The 23201-nt window shown below is 38.7% G+C and overlaps 1 protein-coding gene across 1 annotated transcript in view; it reads left to right on the top strand.

Moving 5' to 3' along the window:
* The window catches only part of LOC108547976 (uncharacterized), a 230722-nt gene that overhangs the window by 13243 nt on the left and 194278 nt on the right, over positions 1-23201 (top strand). Inside the window, exon 6 of the mRNA XM_017900727.1 lies at positions 18652-18860. Within this exon, the coding sequence (XP_017756216.1) occupies positions 18652-18860 (209 nt within the window). The remainder of the gene's footprint in view (positions 1-18651; positions 18861-23201) is intronic.

Below are 23201 nucleotides of genomic sequence, written 5' to 3'. Positions count from 1 at the left end.
CTTTCTCTTTCATAGTAATTAGTTAAGCGGTTTTCCAGGTAGTGGGAAAATACATTTAGTTTAAGCAATTATTAAAAGTACAACGTAATTATATATTTTAACGGCAAATTTTTGAGAACGATATTAGAAACGTTGTCGAAACTGGAGGATACTTTATTACTCAGTTTTTTGAATGTGAGTTTTAGTTCCTTGAACGATGTGAAATAGTCCGTAGGTACGCATGTGTTCTTTGGGTTGTCCGCAGTATTGTCGTTGCCGAATGTATATACTGTCTTGTCCTTAAGTCGGTCCTCCACGATTTCCTACTTAAGTTCGTTAATTTTCTGTCCGATGATATGGGAAAGCAGTTCTTTACCCATGAGTAAGTTTTGCATATACACCGATTCAAAGTGTCTACCGAGGACGTTTAGTTTGTGCTCTGTCTCTCTGGTGAGAATATCTTATCGCGCATTTGCCTGATGAGTCTCGAATGATACGTTTGAATCTCGAAGGAGCTGTGCGTTCGTCATAAGAATTTTTAAGATTCCTATAGTGCTTGCTTCCGTTCTTCGGAATATGCTGTTGACCGTGGAAAAGGATTTCAAGGGTTGTCCCGGGGATATGCTGGAGGTCTTATTCTTCCAGAAGGTATTGATGGAATAATGAAACGCTTTCTTCATTTCGTATATAACGGTTTTCATCTAGTCCTTTAGCGTTGATATGGTATCGTTCCTACTCATCTACGATTCGAGTCCCATGTACGAATCGATATTTCTATCAAGACTGCTCGATGGTCCTTATCATTTTCGAATGAGCCTTGGGTATAATGTCCTGGAATTTTGTGAAATTTAATGTGGCTAAACAGACGTTTAAGTAGGCATTGCTTCTCGGATAGGACGGTATTGCTGTTTTGTGGGTAGAGAGTCGGTATGGGATATGGTTTTCGAGGGTCCACGTGTTAAGAGATATCCCTCTGCTATTGTTTGTAGCGTCATCCCATGAGTAGTGTTTCGTGTAGAGGTCACTGGCTATTACATAGATATTATATTTATACAGTTCGAGCTGCCTAAATAGGGATTTAAATTCTGCCATGAAATCGTTCTTAGAATTGCTCGCAGCGTACCCTGCAATTATGAATAGCTTGGCCGCGTCTTGATGCTTTAATTCTATATCTGTTAATTTGTTTTGGCTGTCGTTTCGTGGTTTAGACAAATGTCCTGAACTTAATGTTTTTACGTATGACAATGCCCGTTCAGCAGTGATAGTAAAAGTTTGTTGGCAGTGTGTCTGTATTATTGAGGATGCGTGGATTAGAAGTCTATTCCAAGGGATTCAGCTGTAAAATTAATTTTGTTACTGCTGATCTACGCTTTGTGCTTACGCGCGATTTCTTGGTTTATGGATGATGTCATCTGTCTAATTTCACCTAATAGCGTTCTGTTGAAATTGTAGGTGGTACTATTTTGCGTAAGTCCGTTTTTACTTACGTTTACAACTGGGTGCGTATTTATACGCATTTCTGTGTGTTTGACCGTCAGCATCGCGGTATAAGAAATGGCCGAGTTGACCGTTTTATTTACTAAATTCTGTTTCCATTTCCATTCTGCTTTAATCAGTTATATTCATTCGTCAATCTTTTGCTTCTTTTCGTGAAGCTTTGTGCACCTTCTGCAGGAGGCAGGGTGCCTAAATCCCTTGCTATTGACGCAAAACGGTTTGTCCATAGCTGTGCTTGTTAGCATGCATTCTCCTGGATTGTGCTGCAGATTACATTTAACACACCTGTAGTCTAGATTAGTTTTTAGGGCGATGTGGCCTATTCTCTGACACCTTTTGCACTGTACACGATCATCCTGTAATATCCGTTCCTAATGCATCAGGGAATAGAGGACAAGATTGATTCATTTAAATTATTTATTTTGCTGCCAGGAGACAGCTGTACTATGCAAATTGGTAAATTTCTACCTTCTAGAATTGACTTCCTCAATCCGAATTTTTTTACGGCTTGAAACTGCACGATTGGGATATTCTACAAACGTAGTTCGTTCTGGATTTGTTTCGGCTCAAAGTCGCAGCCTACGTTTTTTAATAGAATTGATACATCTCGTGTGCCTTCTGGTGAGTATATAAAGAATTTTATGCTGCTTTTTTCGAATATCGTATTCCATGCTATGCGCGGCGAACGTGTTAGCATGCAAAACGCGCTTATTGTTCGAAATATTTTTCGTGTAATAATTCTTGCTTTCCTTCATTGTTTCTGAAACTATTCCTATGTTTATTATACGCGGTGTGTCAATTATTGCTATGGGGGAGAGGTCTTGTGCTTCTTACCTAGTTGCCGGTACCGTTCGGTGAACATCGTTTCTCGATGATGTCATTCCTCGCCTTCGCCTTCTTAGTCGATAGTGGTCCTTCCGTCCTTTGTGGCTGCTGGTGGTGGGCGCTGCTGTTGCTAGCCGCGGAGCTTGTGGGCTGACGCTGGCGGAAACTTTTAGTCTTTCAGCCTTAGGGTCTTTTAGCCGACTTTCATCTACTGCTCTCGGTCCTCGGTCGATGTCGTACTGTTTCCGAGGACTCGGGTTTTTCGTTTGGCCTGGATCAGCGTGGAAAGCGGCGAACGAACGTTTACCCTTGATCTTCGCTCACTCTTTCTCTAATTGCTTCGGGAGCATATCTGCAGTTTTGTGTAGCTTCATTTTTTTCCTTTATTACATTTGCAGGAGTTGCTTTCTTCATTAGTGGCATGTCTGTCAATTTCCGTCGCGATAACAACGATTTCTTTCTAACTATGAAATTTGGCACTGGTTCAGCTGTTTTTATAATTTCCAATTTAGCTGTATTGCTTATTGGGACATTAATCTTATTAATGCGCTTCGGAGTGAGTCCTTTCACTTTCATGAATTTTAGCACTGCATCTATGTTTGGATGTTGACAGATTATGTTACTCTGTGATGGTGTTTTTAATTTACTCTTCACTGTCTCGAAGGGATTGTACCCTTGTGTACTTGCTAATATTCCTGTAGATGCACACTAGAATGTGATTAAACTTTCGTACAATTCAGTTATACTCATTCAATTATAAGCGTTTATACGTTAAAGTCTCCGAATGTGGATGAACGGCCTGTACGTCCATCACTTTCCAAAATCAAGGCAGAGGTGCCTTCTAGCAGACCCTGCCTTGAACGGGGAATACTTAGGTAGCATAGGAACTTCCATTTATGGGAAGTCGAGGATTCATCGAAGACTTGCGAGAAAGTCATGGAACCTCCTGCAAGTAGGACTTCATCCGCGAGGGCGAGGACGTTAGTCGTTACAATGTCGTGAGTTTGACCTTGCTATGAATTTGAAATAACATGCTTAGGTCAATTTGAATTTCTATTGAAACCTATGTGTTTCATTCTGTTCAGGATTGTTATATAACATGATGCCCCATCCTGGGACAAACCTCTGACCCAGAAGACCAGTTACGGTCTTTTGGCAACCAAGTCATAAGCGTTGACTCATTTCATGTTTGGTACTGTCCACTTTATAAGCCTACGGCACACTTTCATAAACTGTTCCTTTCTTTAGTTCCTAATTTTAGGAATCAGGCAACAGCACTTAGAATTTTGCTTAAGATGGGCCTGTAAAAGAGAGGAACTCGCCACGTGCAATGGTCGCGAGTTTCGAGGCCATAAATTTACGGTCACCTCTCAAGATTGGTCACAATTGTGCGGCTGGCCCTCCAACAACCCCACTCTGAAGATCGAGTTTCCTCCACCAGCTACTTTATCGTGGAAAACGCCCCTCCACACTTTGGGGCCAACTGATTCGAGGACCGAGACCCACCCTCGTTTCGAATACCTGTCAATCCAGAAAACGGTTTTCCTTTGACGGTGTTACGCTGTGCATGTGGAATATCCCGTCTTGGCATACCTAAATGAGCTGGGAATTGTGTACTTCTAAGGTCTGTAACACGATTGTAAAGACAGACTCTTTCGAGTTGTAATGTAGGAATATTGAGTGGCAATAGAACAGATGTTGAGTTAGATCTTAAATTCATCCACGCTGAACAGCCGAAGGACGTCTTATAGACCACGGTAGTTCCGAAGGGTCATCCCGAAGCTCTTCTTACGTTAGAAACTATTGACGCTTCAGACCTGGAGGAAGACCGTAAGCATTAGACAAAGCCCATGAATTCACGCCTGTTCAGTTATCGCCCCATCCATACCAAAAGATGGCGCGCCAAAGGTGCATGGAAGAGTGGTGACAACAATTAGGGTACTGCTGATTGGAAATTTAATATTTCCCAAAATGACGAGTCAGCGCCCATCCTCGACATACTAAGGCGAGAAATCAATGATCAACAAAATTTCAAACTGTCAGATTCGAGAGGTCAAAGAGTCTAATTCGATACATCAAACAGTTATCGTAGAGATTTCGAAGATTAGGTATCGAAACTCCGAGGAAAGGAACTATGACTCCTACGTGTCAATAAGGAGCAGACTAACATATGAGCTACCGTACAAACTTATCAGCGATTTACCGTAAAACGTCTGCAGCACACCATTTGTACTTACGAAGGGAATAATTTCTACTGCAACGCGTGATAACAGACGGTCCATGAATACTGGTTCGCTTCAAAAAAGCGTGGGTCACAGGGTCAGCAGTTCATAAGAAACAAGAGCATACACACCACTATTCTACAAGTCATTCTACAAGTCGTGGATGAATATCCAAACGCATCGCAACAAGTCATTCTCGGAGACCCAAGAAACATTTGCGAACAATAATTCACCGTTGAGTGGTTATTTGCTATGTAATCAAACTGTACACATTCATCTTAAGAAATTGTAGATCATCATTCAATCATCGGATCACGAAGCTAAAATCTTTAAAATTTATTGGAAAATTCGAGCCGAATCTATTGCACACATTGGCCTTACATACCAACATCCCTGTTCGCTTCAAAGATCTACGAGAAAACGGATTGTGTCCATATATCAACAAAAACAATACCGTCGATCTTTATCTTCCGATTACTTTCGGCTAATCCATCCTGACGAGCAAGCGCTCCTAAATATTCAGTATGAAATCTCTTTCTCGAATCGTCTTTTATTCGCTGCCTGTATGTAAATCTCTTATGTAATTTGCGATTCTCAATTTAGTCAAGATTTATTACACCAGCTTCCTTAATGTCGCGAAGAAACATGACGCATATTATATTGCGCTACATGTGCCTCACAAGGAGTGTGCAAGTCCTTCGAGTCGCAGATTTGGTTCAAACTTTGCAGGTTTGTAGATCTCGTCATGCAGTTCAAGAAAATATATCACTATAGGGGCAACTACCCAGTAGTTTTTGAGATATTTGTGATCTCTCTCTCTCTCTCTCTCTTTCTCTCTTCCCTCTCTCCCTCTCTCCCTCCCTCCCCCCCTCTCTCCCCCTCTTGCAATTGTAATAAAGTTCTCTTATCCACGCAAATATTGTAATAGCTTACTGCATGCAGCTTACTTATCGTATCACGACTTTAGATCACTTTAATCGTTATTAGTTAACGTAATCGAGGTAGGGGATGTCCTTGAACTGTTTCTGCATAGCTTTTAATTAATCTTAGGTAAGTTGTGCACAGGTGGGCGTAGCCAATGGTGATTCTCCCGCCATTTCGACGTCGATAGTGGTTTGATGGTACACACTTCTCAATGACAGGTCTGCCGGATTAAATCGTCCCGGTACGTGTCTCTACCGATTTGGATACGACAATTCCATTACATCTTGAACACCGTTCCAATCAAACGTTGCCCAGTTAATCTTTCTCTATATTCGAATCCATGCTAATGCCGTGGATGAGTCGGACCAGCGAAAACATCGACATATTCTAAATCGAAAGCCTCTGTAGTAGCGTGCGTTAACTCAACACCGACTGTCGCCGTTAATAATTTAATTCACGGAATACTTTGGCATCAGGCTCCCTTTTAATAAGGCGATTGTAGGTTTGAAGAAATAGTGCATGGGCGCAGACGAGGCAGCCTATGAGGAGTATAGGGAAGCAATGTAGTAGAGTGTAGTCAGTATCAGTGGTTAGATGGTTAGAGCCTCGAGTCAGAGCACAGTCGGTGTAGAATTCGACTAGCCTTAAACTGAAACAAGCATAGTTCATATTTTAAATATATTTCATCGTTACTAAATTGAAAATCGTATTCTTTGTGCCTGTTTCCTATTTCTTCCTTATCCGCCATCCTTATAGTGTGTGATTTTTTGCTTGAAGAAAACTAACCGTGACATTCGAGTCCCGCTCAATGCGAATAAAGTCAACAGCTGCGTAAGTTAATTACCGACGTTTTCTACTCACGTCACATTTAGGCAAAACCCGTGACCTTACGGCTGCTCAGTTATTGCGAAATAACCAATCAGTGTGCACCCTGAATATGCCAAGACGAGGCACTAGAGGCAAGCAAAAATCGAATAGGACTAGCTACAGCAAAAAATTATATGCTCTAAACCTTAACGCATTTAGAGCACGCTACGCATTCCTTCAGAGAAATCAACTGGGAGCAATCACAAAAGAGGTGTACAGAGTTATTATGTCCGACGTATTTACGTTTTGCATCAGACATAAACATCCTTCAAATCCTTTTTGCAGAATTGCATTTTATAAACCTACTTCTGCTATCTCCACTAACTTCGACATACCATGACAGTTGTGCGACATATGTCTCTTCCAACGTCAGCCTTGGATCGTGATCTACAGGGCAAATGGAATCTAGCGGGTCAAACAGTTTCTGTGCAAAAGACAAAGTGCGTCGATTTATAATCTTTATAAAATCAAGTTTATCTATCCTTGACACATTAATTCAGAGTTTATCCCATGTAGTACCTAATACTGCAGCTGGGTTCATACGACCGTTGTCTTCGCTGTACTCGCACTCATGGAGATCGAAATGAGCTAATTTCATTGCTACATTCGAATTAGCTATAAGTTTGTGTAACTAATCTGTAAAACCTATGTTAGACAAACAATTATCCACATAAAAGCTTTGTAGCAATTTTATAATATTATCGCGGTTAATTCAAACGTTTGAACTATCTTTAATCGTTTCCACAATTTGTCTTAAGTGCATATCAGTGACAAACACTACTTTACTATGTCACAAGAATACAGATATATCCTTCGCGTCTACCCATAGGAAAAAGTCCCCATCCTTCGCTTGTAAACTTACTTCTAAGTACCTTGCTCTAAGCGCAACAAAATAATCGTTACCAACTCGATGAGGTTAGCGTTTTTTTGGAGACGTTCATTCAATGAGGGGCACTGTCGGTCCTTAGCTGAGACGTCGGAAACGGGCCTAATTACTGTCGTACTCCTGTCCTGAATACCGTGCCGATGCGGCAAGTAATGCTCCATAGTTTCTCTCCCTCCTTGTGCACGTAAACAATGACCCCTCCGCTTTAAACGTTGGATAAGCGCTGCATCGTTACCTTGAAATTTTCCCTCCAGCTGCAATTTATTTGTCGTAGACTGAAAGCAAAAAACATCTAAAGTTTTATTTTACCCAAAGTCGGACGACTTTTCACTCTTCTTGCTCCTTTTCGGTTCCAGCGTCAAAGTTCTCTTTATTCCCTAAGATATCGAGTGACCATAAATCAGCTACTTTGTCACCTCTCGCAAACATTAATATTGTTGGAGTTATTGGGTCTCGTCGTATCTCAGTCCCGGGAACTTTAACCATTATTGCCCAGCGAAGATGTGTTTCGACTGCTACTAATCCGGTCTTCAACACTAGGTATCGTCATACCGATCCTCCGTTTGTTGCTACCCAAGTTTGATGAATAGAAATTACGTTCCATTATCTCTTCAGACAATTTACCCTGCTTAACTGTGCATAATACCTACACAAAGAACGTCTTGGTTGATAGCAACGATGTCACAGGCAAAATCGATATTTAAGCTGCATAGTCGTACTCGATGTGTTTGCATACGACATTATGCCAGAGCTCATACCGCCAAATAAAGAGTGGTTTGGTCATTGCACCGCAAGCAGCTCATAGGACGCTTGCACCAATCTGTTTTGTATCCGTATCTATTATAATTTATTGCATCTATCATATTTCGCACGATATATACTCTTGCTTCACTTTTTAATATCGCGCGTAGCGTTTGCAAGTGAATTTACGAATCAGCACCCTCAATAAACCATTTCTTCCTTATTCATCACTCACCCATGACTACTTTCATGAACCTTAAAACTCCCCGCTGTGTGTAAAACATCATTGTAACGTGTCGCCGTGAATACTTTGCACACTTCAAATAAACATGGCACATTTTGCCATCATAATCAATCATCATGCAATTGAAATGTGCATGTTGCTTCTTCACTAGTAAACGATTTCCCGAGAGGTTCCGAGATCTTCTTGACCCGCTGGCAATCAACATTCTCGTGGTACTAGAAATTACAAAACACATAAATTTTTCTTGTGCTTTGCTGTAAGCGGACTATCACACTCGGTACCTTTCTTTTATTTGAGTATGCTTTGCACCTTCTTGGTCTCTCAATTTCTTCATGATATGATGTCAAATCGAAACCCTTCAGTCATGGGAATCCTCCCATCAATTCTGTACTTCTTCCAAAAATTTCATTTAGTGAGCCACGTAATACTTCTCTTGAGTCTTGTTGCCGCTGGCGTTACTTTCCCGCACTAACACAACTTGCATCGAATTCTTTCGTTCCCAGGCACGTAACAAAGCTTCTGTTAGGGCTGATTCTGCTAACATGGCTGCACACACATCGATAGATACCTCCGAGGAATCGATCGCTCTAAAATATGATTCAATCGAGTCATAAATGGTTGATGACGGGTATCATTTTTCGAATGACACCGCCTTGATCCGAACTAATTGTAAGAGCTCTCTGATGCAAACTTGCACTTGGAAGCTTCCCTTACCAAATCGTTTCTTTAGACTATCTATAACTTTATCGTAATTGTATGCTGTCGGTGTGTAGCTTCTAGCCAGCTATGCTGCTAAAAAAACCGGCATCATAGCTCGTATTTCAGACTAGAATATATCTTCACGGTCAAGGCTTGGGCCTTCATGGATGATTTTAAACAAACTATAAAGCAGGTGGTCAATCGCGTGTTTCCCCATTGCACTCAACCGACTGTATCTTAGGCAGCTTTAACTGCCTTCAATTCTTACTTCGCATGGCACGTTCCTGATTACCAAACGAATTATGTACGCGAGCGCGTGTACTTGATATTCGTTTTGCTTTCGCCAACTTCTTTCTGTACTCGGTGGCATCTCACATTCCTTAGTAATTTCTCCGTCACTTGCTTGTCAATCACTCAAAACTGTTTCAATAATTCCGTCAGATGTCACCTACAATTCTTGCATTTTCTCTCTTAAAATATCAAAGGTCGCTGCTAAATTTGAGTTGTCCCTAGTCCTTCTACATAGGCGTCCGTTAAAACTATTTTGTGCCCTTGAGAATGCGATACATTGCACTGTCTTCCTTCTTCTTGTCAACTCCATTTTTTGAAAGCAGTATACGAAATAACACCAAACTTCACGCTTTAATGCACTAGACTTCCGAGTTCTTTGATGGTCGCGAAATTTTGAATTATACAGGGAGCAGGGTAAAAATAAATGCTTGTGTAAGATAAAACTCGCAGTATTGGAACAGAGGATAAAGTCTTTATTCTGTAAAGTGTAGGGGAAGCACATGCGGCAGCGTACGTCTCTTCCCGAAAACTGGTCCAGGATTTGTGGGTTTCCTTCCGAAAGTGTGTCGGTGACTTAAGGTACGGCGGCTACACTAGAGCTTTAATGCACAGCCCCCATGAGCCCAGAATTGAGATGCGCTTAATCAGCGCATTCCGGCGCGCACCTTCCAAGCAAAACTACCAATCGACTTAACGTAAGCAAGCTCCGCTTGTCACCCTTGGTATAGGCGAGACCTTTCTAAACGCCTACTGGCTCTGTAGACCGGCGCCCAAGCTGTTCCGGCGCAGCTTGTCCGCCGAGACACTTGCGGCGGCATATCCCCGCGAGTCCAACCCAGTAATTGACGAGCGGACGGATAAAAGCCGCCGGCTCTGGGCTTAAATTGTATCCCTGCGGTACCAGTGCCTACACCGTACTTGTCATACTTTTCGTGAGATCGTCCAATTTCCGATTGAGGCTGCTTGCAAATTTCGAACAGGGTTTGACCAATTCAGCATCAGCGGGGGGGGGGGGGGTCCTTCCTAGCCACTAATGGAGCACAAGCCTTTCGCCGAATTCTCGATTTTCTTCTAATCAATAGCGAGGGAAATTGGAGGACTCAGATATGGTATAGTTTTTTGACTTCACCCATGTTGGTCAGTCAGTTCTTATCGGGAATCCATGTCAGTCCTTAGGCTTTACCAAAGTCTGTCTCGTAACGTCCGGGAGTCAGTCAGTCTTTCGAATTCTCAGACAGTTGTGGACAGTATTTCCACTTACCTGTCAATTCTCTTGCACGTGGACGTCAGGACATGATTGAACTAGTTACTGAATAATATTTCGGTGAGCTACAATCCGAGAGCTTGCGAGGATTCCTAACAACCAGGCAGAATACAGAAGAAGTTCAATCGCGATGATAATGCAATTAAAATAGTTTCCAAATTGTTGGTAACGTAATGATCGGTATCAGGTATTTCAACAATATGGATTGATATGCTGAATGGACGGCTAGCAGAAGTTCTGCCGCATGGGAATTCTATGCCACCTGCTTTTGCCATATAAACAATTATTACCATTTATCACGCATACATACTGTGAATGAAGCCCTTCAATTATTCTAATCTAATAGAAGCCTAAGGCTGATACATTTCGTACCGAAGTTAATTTGGGTTAGGTAAATGTCAGGAAAAATCTTTTCCTCTATTAGAAGTATCTTCAGTTATTTCGATGCCGCATGTCACATTAAACAAATTGAAAAGACAAGATCCTAGGAGTCTATATTTTTCCAAACCGTCGAGTGTCCACTACAACTACATTCACCGAAATTGCTAAATGAATAAATTCGAGCACATCGGTATTGAATCACAGTATGTCACCGAATTTTTGGCACACGCAGAAGGAGATAGGAGTATGAAGGGTAAAGGAAATAATAAAAGAATTCCCAAGCCTTTTATTTGAAATACATAAAGTTTAGATCATAAACACACAATACTATGAAAAACGTATCAATGTCATTTCTTGTTGTTATAAAAAGAAAAAAAATGGAATAAAATGATTCCATGCAACAATTACCGTCACAAAATTGTTGACACACATAACATGTTCTACGAAAGACAACTGAATTAGCCTATTCCGATATTCTACTCTTTTCTTCACTGTAATACAGACTGTCACTTCAATAAAAGAAATATTTCAATACACGTTCTCGCTTCATGGTCTAAACATTATGTTATGTAAGGAAAAGAGTATTTAAACAAATTAGATTATTTCCTTTACCCTTCACATTCCTACCAGTATCTGCATGTGCCAATAACTTTGAGATGTATTGATTTCATTTGATCGATTTCTAATTTGTCTTCGTATTGTACAATAAGTTACTGTAGGTTATCGTACGAGAAAAGGAAATTAGCGAAGTGGTATAAATTTTAAATATTTCGTCGCTCAATATTAGAATTCGCAATGAAGTTTTGTTTTTATCTATAAAAGTACATATCTTTTGCATACAATGTACATATAATTATGAGAAATAAAAGCAAAAATCGTCGTTTTTTAAACAATTTCTGCTTATAAGACAAGTTAAGAATTGAAATGATGTTGTTACCCCACCGACTTTGTCAGAAGAATTATACCTCATGTGATTACGTAGAAATTATTATGCATATACTTTGAAATATCTCAATAGAACACAATAGCATCTTCAATTTAGGAAAATAGGAAAAGTTTTTTATGGCCAGCTATGTGGAGCTATTGACCCACTGAAGAGGTCATGTGAATAACATATTACTGTTAACGCCTGAAGCTAGTAAGCATTCGAATTCTAAACTTTAAACTTTTAAAAGAATATTTAGGAACAGTTGACTTGACAATGGTGATGATGTAATATTTCCATCCCGATAATCAGATTTCGAATTTCAGGTTTTAGAATTTGAAATGTTGTCAACAAAGAATAGGATACAAGGAAACGAAAGAGTCCCGCTATATCTTACGTTTCAACCATTTATAGACCGCAGTTTAGTTGCAAAATTGACGTTAGGTAAAAACTGTTACAAAGAAGGTATTATAGAGATAAAAGTAATCACGTTTCAGTATTCAGAATGCGATACTATAATATATGATTGTGGCACGCTTTAATAATTTTCTGTCTGCTGCATACTCACATGCAGTTTTATGAGTACGGCTTCCCAAACTAAAAATGAACCAAAATTACATTGAGATATTGAAAACATACCCAATGTCAATCATAAGATGCTTATTTGATTAGACAAACTTCTATAACTGCGCCATAACTAGAGGAAGAACAACGTTTGAAACTTCAAACGGGTCATTTTGTATACACAATTTGTCCTATGTGACACTATTATTTGGGATGACCCGTCTGTTTTTAATATCAGAAAATATTTCAGACTCGAATTGGATAGCTTTGAGGAGAGCATAAGATAATATGAACATTCTCAACGGTTGTCCTTATATTTCAGAGGACAAATATGCATTTGTTAATACATTAATTGATCCAACTGTTTACTCTCTTCAAAAATGTATTCGTCCTATCCACGGCAAAAATGACAAACATTGTCACATTAATATTGTAAACACTTGACTTACTATATTAAATTGAAGTATTATTTGATATCTATATATTAATCGTAGATTGTCGGACCATAATTCATGTATATATTTCGTGATTGAAAGAATGCAGTTTTACAATTATTTGAATTATCAACACAGTATTTTAGCTTGTCTACTGTAAATCTCATCCACGATCAAAATTTCTTTTGAATAGAATCCTTCTTGCATTCAACTTTATTTTCATCTACTGTCTCTCCTACATGCCACATTTCTTATTTATATTTGTGTAGAATAGATAAATTCAATTAGAATACATTCAGAGCATCCGCCTTCATTTTGTTCAAATTGTGAAATTCCTCACTAACTGAATTACGAATAGGTAGTATCTTATTGTTGATTGCGCATTTGTTACAGCACTGCATATCTCGCTTAACTCTTTGTTTAGGATCTCATGTTCCAAGCTGTCCTATCATGGAACAGAAATCGGGCCTAGAAGCCTAGAAGGCCCGTTACGGTCTTCTAACATGCAGGCCGCAAATGCAAAATAATTTTATATTCAGTACCTTCCATTATATATTTAAAGTTCATTCTTTTTTCCTTTTTAGTTTATTGCGCATTTTGGAAACCTCCATTTATTTCCCTTAGGTCGCCGGCACGAGACATTTTTTAGCGTCGTAATTTAGAAATCCGGCAACAGCACTTAAGATTTGGTTCACATTAGGTGCATAAAAGGAAGGTCCAGGACATGTGCGCAGTTTCGAAAACATGAAGTCGAGGTGACCACGTCTGTCTTCTCTCAGGATGTGTCACCAGTGTGTGGATGACCCCTAAGGCCTGCCCTTGGTTCGTTAAAGTGCCAAATAGGAGAACGCTTCTCCTCTGACCAGTTGAAATTACTTTTTGCCTTCGAATGTTCGACGGACGATGAAAAATCGCAAGAATGCAAACATCGGAACAAGTTGATCTCACCGACGACAGAATTAAGCGTTGCGAATAATCATTCACCGTTGATTGCTCATTTGCTACGTATTCAAATCGGACAGAGTCACCTCGATGATTGTGTGGTGTGGTCCATAAATTAGAACATCTGAGTCGAATACTGCCGAATTCGTTGATCACTTTCGGTCGAATCTATACCCACGTGCCATTACAACCCAACATCCGTGCCTATCTCATCGATCCTCGAATTCACGGTTTGGTTCCGAAACACCCTTATTTCTTGAAAATGTACTTAATTTAGTCTGTATATTCATTATTTCCTTGATAACACTATCTGTTTATTCTGGAATAAATTTTTTGCGAATCGGTTGGCAGTATCTTGAAGATGATGATATTGTGTCTTGTAAAATTATTTTTGCATGTTTCGAAGAATTCAATCGTAGTGTTACATCAATTTGAAACAAATTGGTGTTGAACCTGTGCTTGTTGTGAGTTCTTGTACAAATTGTATCCCCTGGAATCTGTAGTGACATCATATGTTTATTAATTCCAATAATTTAATTTATATTTTCATTGATGTAATTCAATATTCCTTCTAAGTGTGGCACAAACTGAGCAGTGCAATTTAAGAAATATTTCAAATATTATTCAATACACATTTCATTTATAATGTATATCTCACGAACTAGATAACAATCGTGTATAACTTACTGGAACTTAGTATTCGAAGAAAATAGATTTTACTGCTTCTATCGTATGTTGTTGCAAAATATAATTATTTTCACCAATTTCTTTAGGCAAGTGAGGACAATTTCTAAAATATTATCTTGCAAATAATGGTCGTATGCATCTCTAATTGTAATACAGTGCCAAGTATTGACCAGATGTGTAGGATAAAGAGTGTAATTCTCGATTTTGAATTTGATATAATCATTCATGGGTGAGCTGGCTTAGGTTTCATGTTCCAGAAGTATAGAAAGATAGCAGCAGCAACAGCGGCAAGCAACAAATATTCAATCTATACAAACACATATTTATTTTATTCACAGCTTAAAGCAAATAATTTAAATAAATTTGAATAACAAAGTCGTAAGATAAAACTTTTCTGACGAGTGAAGAACATTGATCGATATTGTTTAGAATACTGTAACATTATACAAATGATTGAAGCAGCAGTCTATTAAATTAATTGTGTAATCGATTCGTCTACGACGAGAATATGCACTTTGGATAAAAGGGGAGAATGATAATCCCCATCTTTATCTTCGCGAACTGTTGGATGTTAACATGTTGGACTGAAGTTTACGCGAATATTTGAGACCTTGGACTCCTCTTTGAACAATAGAAGAATATTGGCATGTAAGTTCTCACAAATGACTCAAATTTATATAACAATGTTTTCTCTAGGAATGATCGGAAAATTCTTCACCGAATTACTAGCGATATATTTCAGATTCCGCATGCCTTTTGTTACAAGAAATATGCAGCAATAATATGTACAAACTTACGATTCATTCGGCTGCACCATGAGGCCAGTAATTTATAGGTTTCGAGCGAAAAAGGAGAAATAAGCTTGTTTGATACTAAACGAAGGTTGAACTTAAAAGTAAGCTAAGAAATGTCGTCAGAAAATTATGACATACAAGATTCATATTCACACAATGAAGGCTCTTACCTAAAATATACTTAAAAGACTATAAAAATCTTAGAAACTTTTCATTTACCCAAAATATATATCCATAGCCAAATATCGCCACAGTAACAAAGTAATGCATCTGCTAAATTCACTGTTTTTTTTGTAGAAGCAATGAAATCAGCTGCTATATGAAAATTTTAATCATGTTATTAGTTACGGGAACGTTTTTCTTGCACATCATTATTTCATATTATTCGATGAAACATATGTGTTACATATATGGTACTAACAAATGTTTAAATAGCAAGACAAATCCATATTATGAGAGGCATCAAATTCCTTTTTTGTCTTTAATAGCAGTTTGAAGTCTTAAAGTAAGATATGAAGGTTTGCAGCATTTAAAGCAGACTATTTTTGAGTTTGTTGATCCCCGAACTCTTCGACTCTCACGTTAAGGTCTTCGCGAGGTTATAAGATTTGTTACGCGAATACAATAATTCTACAGGGATCCGGACTTACTTTAAATTAATCTAGCTAAACCTGGCTAGAGTTGTTCTAAAGAGTTCTGATTTACGACTCTTCTCTTGCGTTGAGTTTGCCGTGGTAGGTTTATTTTGACTGCATTTAGGTAGAAGTTGAGATAGAAATCCTTGGCCGTGGTTGCTGTATTGCCTTCGTTGGATTTGAAGGAGAATTGGTTGCCAATATCGTGGGGATTGTGTATTAGTTTCGACGCCCTTCGGTGGTGGACAATTAAACAAATTGGGTCTTTATGCTCATCGTTTCAAGGAAGACTTATTGACTCTTGCTGAAGTTCACCCAAGTGGTGACCAGGCGAGAATGGTTATCCGTGAGTCAAGGGACATTAGAAATAAGGATATAAACCTATCCCTTGCTTAATTTGGGATTTTCGGTACTAGGGCCGTAACAAAGTTTATGGAGGGTAAAAATTATTTGCGACCTTGCGTGTCGTAACACCTTTACACGTGCACAATGGTATGATGTTATAGTCTATCAGCACGTAACCGATTCTAATGATCGTGACAATAGGAGAATCGAGAGTCTATGCTAGCATATCTCGGTAATTTAAATCCGATGTGTTAGTCAAATGAGGTTGAGGACATAAAAGGTAAAACAGACAAGATTTAATAATAATAGGACTATAATTGTGACGTAAGAACGGTTTAGGCTCCCACACATCTACACCCTTACATGTGTCCTTATTCAAACCTCATATTTTTTCCTTCTTTCCTCCTTTTTCAACCTTCTTTCTTCTTTCACAATCAGTCACTTCGTACGCATGACATACAAACTCGCTCCTATGGCGTCACGTACCACGAATCTTCAGGCGCATTCCTTTGCTAACCCTTCGTTCGCATTCGACATTCTACCATAAATAATCTTTCCACTCGATACATATGTATATGGCGCACATACTGGAGACACTCATCTCCACATATATATATCCACATATATGTATATTTATCTGCTTCTGATTTGCTTTGGGTGGAGTAGTACAAAAGAATGACGTTGTGATAATTCTGTTTGGTTCAAAAATGATTATTTTGGACCACTACAAGGTCAAAGGTTGCTCCTCATTGCGGCTACTATTTTCAATAAAGGTTTTTCTCATGTGTTATTAATTATAAACACAATCAATTTAATCGTTGGATCAATACCTAACATAACATACTCCACATTCGACGAAGAAAGAACTTGTAGCGGCCATACGTACGAACAAGTAACAATGTTTGGCGCGCAAACGGTCAACAGGATTTATGGAACTCGCACGTTCACTGCTGTTTGTGAGTAACTCGTACTTCGCATGAGCGAAAGTTTTTAATCCCTTTATAAGGATGAAAAGCAGCCTCAACAGCACTTTACTACATATTCACTGCTCCTCCGAAAGGTCCGCGAGGCGTGGTAGGCTAGTCACGGCCTGCCACGTCATGCACAATAACCCGTTGGAAATTGGCCAGCCTTGCAACATTTTCGAGCGCACTGTCGCACCTGAAAATGTACCAAAAGAAGGCACAAAATACAGGACGAGAAAAGTTACCAGGAAGACCCAGGATTGGTTAATGTGCAAACAGGGCCGTTAACCAATCAGTGTGCCTTATTGGCACCTCGGGGCACTACCCAGGTGCGAAGAGTTTCTGTAGCGAAACCAGTGAAGATCAATCGTTTTACGAGGAAACTTCGTTAATTAAGCAATTTGCACTAATCGCACTGAAGTCTAGGTTTTGGATACTGAACAAATTTGGAAGAGTATCTTTCATCGTCAGAGATACCACAATACCTACAAATTAAGATAGCCAATAGACAATCTCCTGCAGACGGTAAAGATGGGCGAAGTGCATACAGATTCAGCATGTCAGTCGTGCAGTATAGTCAATTCGAAGCAGATAGTCATATGTACGATGCAGGAATGACTGACTAGTGAGAAATTGAGGATACGTATGGAAACATACCTTCCAAAGAATTAAACGAGCTCTTCTCGAAAACATGTCTTTAAAAACAATGTGGCAGACAGAGAGAGGGTGAGAGAGGGAGAAAGAAAGAGAGAGAGAGAGAGAGAGAGAGAGAGAGAGAGAGAGAGAGATCTGGACACCCCATTATTTTGAATCATCACTTATACGTCTGTTATAATATTTATTAGGCACTGACGTTTGATTTTTCAAAAGTTGGTAAAAGCATTGAAAAATATTAACGGAAAATTTAGAAATTTTTTATAAAAATTTGATAGGTCAATGATGAAGAGCTTTGATAATTTTCATAAAAGTTAAAATGATTGAACACGAATACCTAGAGAATATTATATAGATCTTTGTCTTTAATTTTTTTTTATCAATAACCGCATATGTCCGGAAGTCTGCAGACCAATAAGCCATTTTGAAAAAAAGGTATTCAGAACGATGACGATACTAAGCTGAATCGGGAATATTTTCAAAAAACCTTACACAGCTGTTCGTTGTTAATACTATGGATAAATGAGTCAGAGAAGCTTATATTAACCAAGCGTTTATATTTTCTTTCTTGATCTCTAAAATACGTTTCAAACGCATCGAAATCTACTGCCTTCTTTGAAACGCAATATTCTAACTGAGACTACTAGCCGATGGAGTATACACATCAGCTTTCGTTACTAAATTATGATTGATTCAGCATCTAACTTCTCATATGCTCATATTAATCATATTAATCATATAATCTTGCCGGGATGATGTTGGATAAAGTATTTATGTAGTTCTATTTCATTTTCTTACAGCTTTGCATCGTATTTTCCTTAATTTAATACGTTACCTAAATCAAAATTTGAAGTTGTAATAATAAATTAATGATACGTCATTTCAGTTACGATATGAGAGGGAAACATGCAGAAAAGGCTTCTCACTGGAATGACAAAGACCATCTAAACGACCGTGCATTCTTCAGAACAGTCAAGGAGCCTGCAACTTTAAACATCAATCATATCGAAGAAAGAGACGAAGGTGAATACAGATGTAGAGTTGACTTCGCTAAAAGTCCTACCAGAAATGCAAGAATTCATCTGACAGTTATAGGTTCGTATTATGCGAAATTCTACAAATACACTGACTACGCTGTTTTAAATAAGTTTCATGCATACTCAACCTTTCTTTTCATACGACTGTATTTATAAAAGGTCGTCTTGGAATTCAAATGACAATAACGCATTTCGTGCTACGTGTATCATTTATGGTTCACGTTAAACTTGATCCGCAGGTAACGTGTACCAATTATGGTACACGTAGATATATTTACTTAATGTGCTAGAAATATGTTTTATGACAAATCTAATTCTAAAGAAAATGTACGTGGTATTGTGAGCAGGGAAGGGCACTTGCAAGGGAAACAGTATTAAGAGCGGTATAGGGTACGGTTTCGGTGTTTAGGCCATTATCTGGAGTACATGCAGACGGACGGCTGACCACGTTCAAGAATACTATGGATGAGACATTTATGACTGGGTCGAGTGCAAACAATGAACGAAAGCTTGACAATGTGTTCGAGTGTCTGAAGTACCTGACCCACCAAAGGCAAGGTCGCGTGGGAAATGAGTGATCAACGAAGAGAGCTAGCGTATGCAAAGAGAGAGTGTTAGAATTTAAATAAGGGCGCAAAGGCGCGCGTGAGGCAGAATGCATGTAGTCATGTTATAGTGAGTAGAGAGTTGTGAGTTTGACAGTTCCAGTTCAAGAGTTGCGGAAAACATAGTGCAACGTTTTAGTTGAAATAAACCTGCTTTGTTATTAAAAAGGAGTCGTTGTTTATTAGACGAGCAGATCTCTGCCTGTTAAAGATTAATCTAGCATAATAATCCTAGATACATTTCCACTGAAAGAATGAGGCATTATATGGAATGCAGAATGGAACATAAATTTGTCTAATTTTTATGTATACTACATGTAATCGATGACTTCTTTAAAGCAATGGATGCATAAAAATGGCATATTCGGGAAATCGCTGCATAACGTCACTACCCTTATAGTTCTTTTTACTAGTCGAAAGTCTTTGAACTGACAGACTTTAACAATCGAACTGTTCGCAGCGCTACGGTGCGCACAGTAAATGGTTCACGGTGTGATAACTACTTTAAACAAGCTAAATACTTATGGATTGATGATGCAATGATATATTGTGTCATAATATATCAATTTTTGGCCAAAATAGCAAATGGCCTGTAGTTCGTATCGGGTAAAAGCGGCTTGGCACGGAAAATGAGTATGATGCGCTTAATCAATTGAATTTCTCCAATTGTCAAGAACGCATCAGGCGCCAACTTAATATTGCGTGATTAGCTTTATATATTTACGGGTCACGAGTGTAATTTGAAATAGATTATTAATATGCGATTAGTACCGTGATTATTTATTGCAATTAAACTGTACAATAGTGAAATGTAAAACATTAACGGAGTACCGTTCCGGATACGAGTTTTATATGTATATGTCTTGATGATGGATGTCGAATACATACTGATTTCTGTTTCTCGATATCTGTGATATCTCGTCGTGTTCCGTTCGGTGTCCTCGAGTCCGTTTTGAGTGGTTAAGGTTGGGTGTTATTGGAGGAAAGACGATGTTCCTTGATTGGACGTTGGTTTGTCGGAAGGACTTCAGGTTGAGTAGTGGGAAACTGCCAAGGAAGTTGCTTTTTGGTAGATAATGGCGTGATTTGTTAGTGAGTGACCGTTCATTGTTCATCACTTTACATAGACTAAATGCGGTGGAAGGACAGCAAGGCATATCTAATCTTCGGAGTTGCAGTCGTACGTATTTTCGAGTGATGTTCAATGAACATAATGTTTATAAACACCGACCGCACGAAATATGTTGGGTTCAATTGAAAACGCCAAAAAAAATTGTAATTACTAAAATCTGGTTCTGCCTGTCACATTATTGCTTATACTTTTATTCTTGGTCTTACATGTATAATTGTAACGAAAGACCTTAAATATTATAAATTGAAAATTTTCGGAATTTGGCACCAGGACTGCATGCTGACTGCTGGTGAGTGAAAGCAAATAACTATAACATTTCAATAGCAACAAGATAAGGATCGTTGTGAAAAAAGTGAACGTAGATTAAAAATAGTAACATAATTCTGAAAGAAAATATACTACTTTCATTCATAGGTATACTTTATTCACCTTCGCCGAATATTTACTCAACAATATATACCTAGTTACTCTACAATAGTTTGTTCATGTATGCCTCCAAAATCATGGTACAACCGAGCGGATAGTAACTCTGCATAAAAAAATTAAAGAAAATATATAACGTTTTTTTATTTGAGACTGCTGTTTCAAAAGAGAAAAGCATGAAAACTGTCCAAATGTATGCATACTTGACGAAATCTCAGATTCAATTTTGTTAAATGTGAAATCCCATATAAAGAAACTTTGAGGTATATCCTTGACCCAGTTTTACGAAAGTAGCCATAAACGTGTCGACAGGTGCATTCGAACATTTTTGAGAACTATTTATACTGTCATCGAGCAGTGAAGTTTGTCTGATATATGTACATACGACACGCTTTTACTTATTTTAATTCTTGCATTCAGTTCCTTAAATAAGAGTACGTACTGCTGGAAGACCTTGTATAATTAGATCGATAAATGTCATGAATTCGTGTCTTTCATCGGAAACGTTACATCCCTATATGCGATTGCGTACGAGCTAATGACAAGGAAGTCGTATATGATGTAATTGAATTGAGTAAAGAGTGACGAAGATGAAGAATGATGTAAACTTGAACACCCACAATTACAAAAAGTGATGTCACTCAGAAGAAAATTGGTGTAAAAGGATCAAACAGATAAACAAAGAAACATATGTTGTTTCAGGGTGACAAAGATTGGTGTCCGACTACTGATGAGTACCGTTAATATTTTCTAAGGTATTGTTGACAATGAAAATCAAAATTCTACGTCGGCGTATTCAGGCTAATACCTGTGAATTAGGGATGATGAATTGACAGTAAATTATTGATAACTTTTTGATGAGGAGTTGAAACTGGAAGTTAAAAAATACCTTCCTTTTCATTTTATTATCAAACCTATCCGAATATTATTTTCTTACATATACTTAGTTCAGCGATTGCTGCTGGTTTCGCTTTATTCGTCTGTCGATGTCTCATACCATTCGCGCAAACCAGATATTCCTTCGAAAAGAAGAAAGTATATATACACGCTATTTTCGGATGCTGAAGCCAAATAAAACTAGCTTTCGACGTCTGATATTTCAAAATACAATAACTTACGACATCGCTATAACGTTAAATCTACTACAGATTTGAGGTTTGATATTTCAGATGGCAGGTCTGGTTTGTGGAGTGGGAAAAATAAAAGGGACTGCGGGCCAAGTATTCGATTTGGAATTAAAAGCGAAGCACTAGAGATAAAACAAAGGAATAACTGATCGGTTGATACAAGGGGAAACAGAGACAGGAAAGTCAAAAAAGGAGAAGCAGAAGATTAAGTAAAGAGGTTAGGATATGACAACATCAAGCAAAAACAGTTGTGCTATGGAAAAATTGATAGCTGGTAAGGAAGGAAGCATGGCAGAGACATCTGTTTGGATAACTGTCTAGGAGAATACATTGGAAAATACAATGAAAAGGATACTCCAGACAAGTGTAAATGAAATGGATAGGTTGGGAGCAGAGATAAAGGAGGCGAGAGAAGCATGGGAAGGAGTAAAAGAGAATGAGACAAGCAAGAATAATGTTGCGGTCCTAGGACCGCACGTCCCAAGTTAAGTGCGGGACTGTTTTATGTCATTATTGCCGGCGTTACTTGACTTCTGTACACTCGTTGTCACATGACCACTACTTGTGTCACAACCATAGGAAGGGTCAATAAGTCACCCTCAAGACGATAGGCATAAGGGTTCAAATTATTTAAACGTTCTTCACCACCGACAGACGTCAAAGCTTACATTTACCCCCAACATTATGCACAACCAATAGGAAGACACACACCCACCATTTATATTTCACGTCAACCAATCAGTAGACATGATAAACTTATAAAACCAACGAGGCAGTAGTCACGAGAGAGTTCAACGGAAAATCCCAAGGAAGCAAGACAAACGTCACGACCTGAATGTCAAAACAGACCCACGACCGTCAACTCAGCGCGGGAGACAGTAACATATCAGAACTCTATATTTCTACTCTAACCCGGTCTATTTCTCTTAACTTAAAATAGGCCGCATCTCAACAACCTTGTCACATCCGCGTAAACGGGCCTTACAATCCCACCGTGAGCGTTGCAGTATTTGGTATGCAACAAATAGCAACTAGAAAGAAAAATAGGAGCTTTTGGGTTGATAGAGGGAAGGAAAGAAGTGGGAAATGAAAGGACAAGGAGAGCAAAGTGG

This window comes from Eufriesea mexicana, unplaced genomic scaffold, assembly GCF_001483705.2.
Source record: "Eufriesea mexicana isolate 0111107269 unplaced genomic scaffold, ASM148370v2 scaffold1336, whole genome shotgun sequence".
Taxonomy (NCBI): domain Eukaryota; kingdom Metazoa; phylum Arthropoda; class Insecta; order Hymenoptera; family Apidae; genus Eufriesea; species Eufriesea mexicana.
Note: the sequence above shows the minus strand (reverse complement) of the source record. Positions and strands in the feature narration are given on the sequence as shown.